The sequence below is a fragment of the Cynoglossus semilaevis genome, chromosome 2, assembly GCF_000523025.1.
Source record: "Cynoglossus semilaevis isolate Cse_v1.0 chromosome 2, Cse_v1.0, whole genome shotgun sequence".
In the NCBI taxonomy this organism is placed as follows: domain Eukaryota; kingdom Metazoa; phylum Chordata; class Actinopteri; order Pleuronectiformes; family Cynoglossidae; genus Cynoglossus; species Cynoglossus semilaevis.
Genome location: NC_024308.1, coordinates 11,476,635 through 11,486,955, shown reverse-complemented (window position 1 = coordinate 11,486,955; position 10,321 = coordinate 11,476,635). Strand labels below are relative to the sequence as shown.

General features: G+C 38.3%; 2 protein-coding genes and 1 long non-coding RNA gene across 5 annotated transcripts in view; 1 reads left to right on the top strand and 2 right to left on the bottom strand.

Annotated features, from left to right (window-relative positions):
* patj (PATJ crumbs cell polarity complex component) overlaps positions 1–2,497 on the bottom strand; it is a 53,079-nt gene extending 50,582 nt beyond the window's left edge. For 2 of the 3 annotated variants that reach the window (XM_017031236.2, XM_025054007.1), the window contains exons 1-3: positions 2,421–2,497; positions 1,101–1,138; positions 813–991 (exon numbers count right to left, since the gene is read on the bottom strand). In XM_017031236.2, the coding sequence (XP_016886725.1) occupies positions 813–991; positions 1,101–1,122 (201 nt within the window). In that variant the 5' untranslated portion in view covers positions 1,123–1,138; positions 2,421–2,497. Of the gene's footprint in view, positions 1–812; positions 992–1,100; positions 1,139–2,091; positions 2,394–2,420 lie in introns of those variants that run through there. The other variant, XM_025054006.1, reaches the window with a different exon arrangement.
* A 401-nt stretch (positions 2,498–2,898) lies between these two features.
* On the top strand, positions 2,899–8,113 carry tm2d1 (TM2 domain containing 1). Its single transcript, XM_025054191.1, has 7 exons — positions 2,899–3,059; positions 3,878–3,951; positions 4,270–4,378; positions 4,557–4,648; positions 5,673–5,746; positions 6,651–6,790; positions 7,867–8,113. The coding sequence occupies exons 1-6, from the start codon at positions 2,926–2,928 to the stop codon at positions 6,759–6,761; spliced, it is 594 nt and encodes a 197-aa protein (XP_024909959.1). The 5' UTR covers positions 2,899–2,925; the 3' UTR covers positions 6,762–6,790; positions 7,867–8,113.
* LOC103399148 (uncharacterized) overlaps positions 3,873–10,321 on the bottom strand; it is a 9,036-nt gene continuing 2,587 nt past the window's right edge. Inside the window, exons 2-4 of the long non-coding RNA XR_523591.3 lie at positions 4,531–4,644; positions 4,248–4,403; positions 3,873–3,928 (exon numbers count right to left, since the gene is read on the bottom strand). This is a non-coding gene — a long non-coding RNA (uncharacterized LOC103399148). The remainder of the gene's footprint in view (positions 3,929–4,247; positions 4,404–4,530; positions 4,645–10,321) is intronic.

Genomic DNA, 10,321 nt, shown 5'->3' with positions numbered 1-10,321 from the left:
ATAAAGAAATCAGCAGATCGATGTCTTCACACAAGCCCAGACTTTGCAGCTCTTCAAATTTGGCATTAAGTTAATGTAGAGGTATTTGTCCTTAAGCCCAAACCTGCCGGAGTGAAGCTGGATGACTTCCAAGGCGTGTCAACCGTTCAGCGCATAAACAAGAGTTGTTGCTGTAATTACCACAATTCATTTTTTATAATACACCATTAAGTGGGCATACATAATGAAAATGGCTAAACTACTTTAAAAAAGTCACTTATGTTGAGAAAAAACATCATCAAATCACTGCTTATTTTCTGACATTTTCTGTGGAGATAAAACAAACTGAATGATTTGTGATGTTGGTCTATTTTTGGTGTTGATGCCACTATAACAAATAACACATTTATATATTCTATTAATAATATGAAAATAATAAAAACATACTAATACCACCCTACCTATAAAATCAAAAGTCATGTTTAATAAATGTTGAAATGTATTTTTTTGCAGGACGTCCTGCTAAATCAGGTCCTAAAAACTCACATAACCCTCTGAATTGATACCTTCGTTATCCAGAGCAGAATAATCAGGACCTGTGTGTAAAACTATAATTTTATGAAGTGCAGCTCACAGACGAGGGTTTTGAGAGAAGTGCAGCAGAAGGTAGATGAGTCAGGACAGACTGTCTTTGATTCACGGCAAAGGGAGAAGGTTTTATGAATTGCTTTATGACCTGTGTCAGCGCATGGACTGTAAACTCTGCTGGTTCTGTTCTGATCTGCTCTCTGAGCTCTGAGGATGAGGGCGGCAGATTTATGGCAGCTCCTCACCTGGTTTCGGAGCTGTTTGATGGAATGCTGCAGTGTCAGGATGTGGCTGAATAGTGGACTCTGCAGAGTCTCCCTCAAGTTGCCCAGAGAGTCGCTGTGGGTCCACTCTTCTCTCTGGACCAGTTTGGACTGGAGACGGTCCAGAGCTGCCAGGACCTGCTGACGCTCCACGGAAGACACTGAACATACAATTATTATTATTTTAAAGAAATGCTACAGGGCTTTCTTGAGCAAAGCCATTGTCAACAGAGTAATTTGTACATTTTTGGTTTTGAGTTATGTGTTTACCTGTTGGGACATTTTCAAACATTGTTGACCTTGTCTGTCTAGATTGAAAAGGGAAGAGAACAACAAAATTAGATTAAAATGATTACACCAAAGATGAGTTACAAAACAGGGACATGTTGGACAAACTGAAGAAAGAGAAAGAAGACAAAAAAGAAGAAGAAAAATGGTGATGATGAAGGAGCCAAAAGAACTAGAAAAACAAGGAGGGAAGTGAAAGAAAGCTGAAGAATTAGAAGCTAAAAAGAATTAACTAATTAAATTAATTCCAAAATTTACCACGATTAAAAAAGCAGAAAAGTCAACACAAATATATTAGAGATGTTATTTGAAGTTAATAAGTAACATTACATAGGATTCAAAAATACTTTTGAACCAGAGTTGAAGAGCAGAAAAAAGGATTATAATGAGCATCGCTTAAAATAAATGCACAGCTGAAAATGTTCGACAATATATTTTTAAAAGACTATAAAACCTTACTAAGCTATTGGTAATCTTGTTTCTTGGATTTAAAAAATCTTTAGTTTTAACATTTATAGTAATACTGTAACTTCCTAGCTTGGAATCAATAAAGTCTGTCCATCCGTTCCTCCCTGCCTGCCTACCCCGTGTTAACAGTTTTTTCTTAAACCCCAGGTGACAGACTGGTTATCAAAAGTCGACTCGTTTTATCAGCTCGCTGTGTGAAAAACAAACACAGCGACCACCACAATATTCCCAACAGCAGTGTGTAGGTGAAACCGCTCGAGCAGGAAACACACCTGTGAGCTCACCTGACAAACAGGAAGTGAAACTCAAAAGTTAACACTGAGAAAAAATGAGGGGAAAATACGATTATATGATATTCAAAACTACAAACCACTTCACGAAATGTGTCAAATGTGTATCTTTAAATGTATTAACTACAGTTACGTTTAATACATCTCAAATACGGACGCGAGTTCCACTCGCAACAGGTGCATCGAAGTCCTAACACTGAAGATAAAAACCTCACCTGCGACACAAAAAAATGAACCAGAAATTAGGGTTCTGAGATGACACGCGATGTGCTATTTTTGGAGTTCTTACTCCTGTAGATTGGCCAAGAAAATCGTATAATACAACTTTTGTCGACAACTTTCTGAGTCACACAACAATCCAAACACCGCGCTAGCCGTTAGCATGCTAATTTAGCTTCACTTCTTCCACGGCGTCTGTGTAAAAACACACTGATAACTTTTGCAGCAAAATGAAAAATGAAAAAATGACAACTCCCAATCGACACCAAGTACAGAAAAGGAAAACATCGACCAGTTTTGATGTCAAGTGGTGTTTGAAACTTACAACAGCTGGACCCGCTTCAGCTGCAGTGTCGCTTTAATGCTGCCTTCAGGGACTGTCAGAAAAAACAACAATAATAAAAATATTGTTCAACAGAGTACGGGTTTTGTTTGTTTTAAAACTTGGAGTGGATATTTTCTTATCTATATATATTAATATACTTATATATTTTGACGTGCACTTCATACAAGTACTTGAATGCATATTTAGTTTATTTTCTGACTTTATTCAAACATCATATTTCGAGAATTTTTGTGTATTATTTTGTGTCTGGAATTAGATACTTTATTTTCGTAACAAAACAAACCTGGTCAAGTAGCCATTGAACATTGTAAAAATAAAAAAGGAAGGTGGATAAGACTCAAAACCATAACGAATTTCAATTCTATATTTTATTTAAAAAATAATGACCAAAACGTTCAACAATGCAATCGATTTCGGGAGAATTTTACTAGGCAGAGATACACCCAAATGCATCGTAATACCACGTGATTTAGTCTCAGTCACCATGGCGTCCTCCCGGATACGGCTGCTGTGTTTACGTTCTTGGATGTGGATTCTATTATTTTACGGCGTTTGTTCGCATGTAAAAGAAGTTTTGACTGAAGACGTGTTCAGTTGTGAAGACCTGAGACTCGGACAGTATCCTTGAACTCGTGTGAATCAATCATATAGAGAGACAGAGGCTCGCGGAGCTGATAACCTTATTAGCTTAGCAGGACTCGTCGATGTTTTGACTTACCATAATTTAGAGCATGAAGTAGTGTCATAATTACAGTACAAAAACTACATTTGTGGTATGTGCATTGATATGATCATATTGTGTACTGTGTTTTTGTGATTAAGCATTAATTCAAAAGTCAGATATTCCATTAGAAATTTTGGGCACAATTCCGAATCAAATATTTTAATTCTGACATCGTTATCGAAATATTTTGAAAAATTAAATCTAGCTTTTTAGAAAAGTCTAGTCTAATCTGTTTTTTTTTTTACCCCATTACAATTCGGAGTGATTTTGACAGAATCCTGACTTTCAAATAGTCTAAATCTCTATCCTTTAATCGCAGATTTCGGAGAGAACAGTTTACAACACTCCCCATATTTAGCAAAAAAGTTTTCAGAAAAACGTTTTCTTTGTTTGTAACGATTTATGTGCGTTGTTATCAGTTGAAACATTCAAAAGGAGCTTGGATAAAGTTGTAAATAATTCACACGTAATTCACACATTAATTAATTGTTATGTTTTGTGTTTATATATACATGTGTGTGTATGTGTATTAATATCTGACACAAGCACTACAAGTTGTCTTCTGCTAATTTAGTTAGGAACCAATTAAAAATGTTCTCAGGATGGAAATGTCAGGTACACGTTGTTTCTCATGGCGACTCCTGTCCCAGAGTTGATCCTCTTTTACAGCAAGTCCATCAGCTCACAGTCAGAACTCCTTGACTCTACTCATGTATCTGTGTAATGAGCCAAAGATCGACGAAGCCACTCAGGAGCCAGAGAACTGCAAGGACACCACAGCATGGGGTCAGTGAGCTAATGTTGTTTACAAAAGAAAAACCTGATATTATCAACTGAAAAGTCTAAATGCACCTGAATGCATCACCTGCTTCTGTTAAATTACATCAATGGTATTAAGAGCCATTTACATTGAAAAGAAATTGTCCTAACAAAATCACTGCCACCAGATAACGAAGCAATTAAATTGAAGTTGTTGGAACAAGTGCATTTACAAGAAAAAATGAGAATGAAGAAAAATGCCTTAACAGATTATTTTATGAGGAGAAATGTTTTTTGTTAAATTTGTTCAGATTTCGCCCTACTTAAACTGTGTGTGTTTTTCAGTGGAGTGTCTCCCAGCTCCAAACATCAGCTGTCGACTGTCTAACGGGACAGAATTTCGGTTCAGTGGGAAAGAGGTCGGCTTCAACAAAACCATTTCCTGTCGGAATGTGTGAGTCTGTCTCCCCTTCTCTCTCCTGCAATCACACGGACGGGCCAGCTTGATTCCGGATATTTTCATACCACACACACACAGGATACGGACCAGCTTGATTCCGGATATTTTCATACCAAATTCTGCTACACATTTACAAGTTAAAATACCTAATCAGAGAATGTTCCTTTTCCAGGAGTGGTTATTCCTACAGAGTTGCTGTGGCTCTGTCTCTGTTCTTGGGCTGGCTTGGTGCCGATCGGTTCTACTTGGGGTATCCTGCACTGGGTAATTATAGACATATAGATCTGTGAATGTCTTTATAGGAACTGTAAGAACTCTGAGAAACACACATAAATATGTAGCACTGCCCGTTAATTGTTCCCACACATCATATTTCTTACCAGCCTCAAACCCAGACAAATTTAATTAATCATTGTTTGTTGGTGATCTACACTCAATGGAACCAACATGGCAGAGAATAACAGTTATCATTTCCTCAACAAGGACGAGTTATTATCAGCAGCCTCGTTTAATGAGACACCTGCAGCTCCACAAAGGCTGAAAAGCCTGAGAGAGAGAGAGAGAGAAAGTGTGTGTGTCACTCCAGGCTGCTTTGGATGGAGGACAGCTGCACTGACAAAAACACCTGGCTTGATTTGGCACAGGTCGTCCTGGACTGAGCCAAACGCAGCCGAACAGAGCCAAATTTGGTTTATTAAAATCAAACACACACACATGGACACACACACACTCATCACATTGCCAACATCTCTGTGACAAGAAGTTGGAAAAAATGAGCTGCAGACACAATAAATTTCAGAAATTCACTTATACAATTTTTTAAAGATTGTCCTGTAGGTGGAGCCAGAGAGACAAACGTTACATCAAAATTCTATTATTATCACTAGGGAAACATTAGAGTCAAGGTGTCTTCTTGTGATTTTTAATACCTGTGTTTTTTAACTCATCTGTTCCATTTATAAATACACAACCATCCAAGAGGAGCCTGGGAACACCGTCGTCCTGATGTTTATTTACATTTCTACAGCTTAGGCCAGTTTCAACGGGAGCAGGGGCCCATCCCAGCAGTTGGGCTGAGGGTGGGGTAACAACCTGGAGTCCATCATAAAGTCACATATAAAAACAAACCACAAGTCATGAAACCATGACAGTCGAGTTGTCCTCCTACTTAACTGATTTGAACTTAACTGTGTGAATGGAATGTTGGGACAGGATTTATTAAAGTGCTTTTGTTTCTGTCGACCAAATGCCGAAATGTAACTTTGACTATTGTCCTCCTGTGCTTTAGGACTGCTGAAGTTCTGTACAGTTGGATTCTGTGGAATTGGAACTTTGATCGACTTTATACTTATTGCCATGCAGGTGAGTCTCTGGTCTGATCTGGTCCTAAAAATATCAGTTAATACTGACACACAAGTTCTATTTAAGAAAATATTACACACCGATTAGGGCAGAAATTTGGGCAAAAATACAACAAAATATAACAGAATGACCAATATTCATACAAATATGAAGTGCATGAGATTCAAAGTTGACATAACAGACAGAACATCACATAATCATGAATTCTGTTCCCTCTGAAACTGTGATGAAAAAGTCTGACGTCTGCCTGAGAATCCATTTTCGTGTGGTGAATTGGTGGAGGACGTTAACCCTGTGATAATTATTTACACCTATCCATCCTGCGGCACTGCGGCACTCTGAGTCTCATGTAATGAATGATGCTCAAAGGTTTTTAATGGACTCCAGGAAAACAAAGGTAGACTAATGAGGAGAAGGAGACAGGAGGTGAAGGGTTGAATTCCTTCTATTTACTGAAGTGTTTGGAGAAGAGAAACAGGAACAGGGGGAGTAAAGAGGAGCAGCCATGGATGGATGGATGAAGAGATGGATGGTTTGACAACACGGACAGAAGTTAAATGAAACATTAACATCAGTGCCTAAACCTGTATAACCTAATGGAGACAGAGACCTCACAAAACTGTAAATGTAGCTATGAAGAAGAAAAAACATTCCCTGAAAATAAAACCTAATCTCATTAGCCTTGAAACATAACTAATAATCATTTAAACTTATAAATGTAATATACCTATCTTTGAGAAAGGCAGGCATGAGGACAGTGTAGAGATGTGTGTGGTCAGACTGACCGATGGGTTCAAGGTAGACGAGATAAGAAATGGAACAAAAGCAGTTAAGCACTGATGTCATATCCTGTCTAAATATGGTACCGTCTGGTTGACTGTGACTGTCCTCTACTTCCCTGTAGATCGTTGGACCAGCAGACGGTTCAAGCTACATTGTGGATTACTACGGCGCTCGACTGACCCGCCTCTCAATCACCAATCAGACCTACAGGAAACCTCACCTGTCTCTGTGAGACCTGCTGGACTATCGTCACAAACACTGGTACACTTGAATCTAAACCATATTTCACTCATTTCTCATACTCATTTCAATCTGGTCCCCTCGGTCGGTACCAGTGGGTCAGTGGAGGTATTTGACCCTGTCAACATCACCATGCTTTTCAACTTCTCTCTGAATTATCTAAATTTCCTGTGCGTTCACATCTGTCGGAGAAAAAAGGCAGCGGACTGACAGCTCCATAAAAAATTAACTCAAGGCATATTTAATCTTTAAAAAAACAGGGCTAAGTAACAGAAACAAAGGCAGCAAGTTGACATAAATCACCAGGTGTGCACGGTTTGGTTCTGTTAATCCTCTGTAATAAAAAGATACATCCTGGAGTACTGCCACATACTCCTGTGTGGCACTACTCCAGGATGTACCACAGGTTTCAGGCTGAGCTAAAGCAGTAAAAGAGCCTTAAACCAACAGACAACGTGAGGCTGAAACTTTATCCCCTGGAGCCTCGTGAAAAGAATAAAAAAACAGGTCCAGATATGAATTTTTCAGCCAGTGAAACTCCGTCTTCTCCTGGGACAGAGCTGTTCAACAGCAGAGTGTGAAGTCAAACAGCAGCAGGTTTCAGAGAGGATTAGGCAGTGACAGTGGTTCAGCTCTGCTCATTAGAAGTAATTAGGTTTTAGGATTAGTGTAAAAATCTGTTTTTATTCTTTAGATCAGGGGATTTTGATGTTATTCAGGCAGAGGACCCTCAAACTGAGGGGCCCTGGGCCACGTACAGACTGTACCTGGTTTGATTATGTATTTCAAATAAAACACAGGGGCATACTGTATATCAATGTTTTGTTTTAAACATGCAAAATATATTTAATATATCAATATTTTAAAAATTGTCCATTCAACTAAAAATATTTGTCCCCCCCACCCACCAGCAGTACCTCTGTGGAGGTACAGACCCCATGTTGAAGACCTTTAAATACCTGTGAATACTGAATTCAAGTTTCAGTGTTTAGGAGTTTGTACCTGATTAGTATTGTTGTGTTGGACACTGATAGAAACAACAGGAGGAGACACTGGGTTTCATCACCTCCTCCTCTCTGTCCCTGTCTTCACTGCAGGTCTAATGTGAGGACAGACAACAGTGCTGTGAAACAGAGTCACCATCATCAGGCCAACTTCATCTGCACCAAGTTTTAACATCATAATTGTCATTACACCTATTTTTTGCCTGTAAATTATTATTATTATTATTATTGCTTTAGCCGTATTTGTATTTTATTTTGTTTGTACGGCAATAATGTTGTAAAGTTTGTTTGAGGCCAAATCTTGTGTTTTGTAAATAAAGTTTTCATGTGTTGGTGTCAACTAGACTGCAGTGATTCTGACTAATGATGATGTAAAGTTCATCATGTATGGGACATTTTAATGGTTTTTTTTTTGCCACCTCCCTTTGAGGCTGTCATAGAAGTCTGGACCCCAGGTCCAGCAGTCTGTTTTTTACAATAGCCTCTATAATTGAATAAAAAAAGATTGATTGTGAAGACAGTAAACACCTGTTTAAAACTTTGACACAGTACTGTATTTTACTACCTGCAGTACTTCCTAGAACTTTTTGACAGTTAAACTAATATTTGATCTGGAACTTCAGTCAACATTACTTCACAACAGAAAACCTAATTCATCAATTTATATACATTTTTAAAAATATAACAAATATCAATTTGGGTGAATAGCTATTAAACAACATTAAACAAAGGTAACTGTAGTGACATCACATCATGACATGGTTGAAGTTTGTTAAAGCAGATGATAAATAATTCAGTGGGGATTAAACCCTAACACCAGCTGTGGTGAAGATTCTGAAGAACCTCTGATTGGTCCTCACTCATAACCACAGAGCAGCATGTGTGTGTGTGTGTGTATTTCGGCATTAGCAGTCATGTGGTTTTCATCAAAACTTAATTATCAGACTGAACCACACTTCACAGGACACACACAGTCATGTTTTCAGCACTACAGACGACTCACTGACATACACAGACACTCATTATTGTCCTCTTAAAGAGACAGAAGACAGGATTTTTTTTTAATTATTGATGTTGAAACAGATAAAATATAAAATATCAGACTCTTGCTGTGGGCTACAGAGGCCGTCGCCTATGGGGCCCTCTGCTGGAGGGGGTGATGCTATGACCCCTTACGAAAAGCAATTACGATAATAATAAAAATAATAGTAATAATTTGCAGCCCCAGTTGACACAATTTCCTCATGCTCTGAATTGGAAATAACAATTTGAACAAATATGAAAAAGGAAGAAAACACACACAGGGAATCACACACACACACACAGAAACACACACACATACTGAAACACAGGCAGCATGAAATTACAGTGGGATCCGTTGGAACGAGTCTCAGTAGAAAAACGTTGATAAGACCGTGGACAGAATTGTCTAGAACTACGGAGTGACTTTACATCGGACTGTTGAACAGAAACTTCCTGAACCTCCAATCTGTCTCTGTCTAATTCCTTCAGAAAGGAAGGAAAAATAACCAGGAGTTCAGACCGGTGTCCATTACATCTGGGCTTCGAGATACCAGCTCCCCGAAATACAAGTTTTCCAAGTTACGAGTCAGCATCTTTTGCAAGATTTTCATCGTGATACGAGGAAACATGGAGTTACCAGTGCTGAGCTCCATTTTTCCACTCCACACTGTGGCGCTGTCTCCCTCACTGTCCCGCTCTGGGTTGTTTTACCCATTTCTATAACAATAACATAAAATGTTTTCTTAATTATTGTTATTTTTTAATTATCAATATATTTGTTTATATCTATGTTTTTGATGTTTAGATGGAGATTAATTTAATTAAGCAATAATATATTTCTAGGGGTTGGAACAAATTCATTGGTTTTTAGAGTTTTTGGAGTGCTGTTGTGGAACAGATTAAACTGGTATCTTGAAGCCCCACTGTATTTAAAAAGATGTAGAGGGAAATACTGTGAATACAGACAAACCTGGCAACCCACTGTGTATTTGTCAATACTGTGGTGGCAAGCCTCCAACCATCAGGATACAAAGGTGGGGGTTTTGTTTTTGTTTTTCCAGGACACCAGTTGATTTTAGAGGAAGCAACAAATTTCAAGGGATTCTAAAAACTAATCAGGAAAATATTTAGAGACAAAAAGTAATAAAAATGATAAAATGTTAAGTATAAACGTCATCTTTGTTAATCTAAGTTTGAAATGAATAATCTGTATTTAGAAATAAGACCGAGAAAAAATTAAAGGAAAAACAATGTTGGGCGAATCCAGAGTTCACGTGCACAGAAGACAGGCAACTAATGTTTACTGCCCTCCATAGGGCAGTTAGTGTAAGAGCGACAAAACATAAACAGAACATAAAAATTCCAGACCAGATCAACTGACATCATGTCAGTGAAACAGACAATGGTGGTGTGTTTATGGGCCAGAGAAGCTGCTCCTGAACAACACACACACACACACACACACACACACACACGATGACAGTAAGACCATCAGACACTGTAAATCACTGGAACTATCAGCAGG

Excerpts from the sequence above, each read along its gene's own strand:
- tm2d1 (XM_025054191.1), top strand. The coding sequence starts at position 2,926 with ATGGCGTCCTCCCGGATACGGCTGCTGTGTTTACGTTCTTGGATGTGG. Across the intron at positions 3,060-3,877 it reads GAAGACCTGAGACTCGGACA|GTATCTGTGTAATGAGCCAA; the intron begins GTATCCTTGAAC and ends GACTCTACTCAT. Across the intron at positions 4,649-5,672 it reads CTTGGGGTATCCTGCACTGG|GACTGCTGAAGTTCTGTACA; the intron begins GTAATTATAGAC and ends CCTGTGCTTTAG.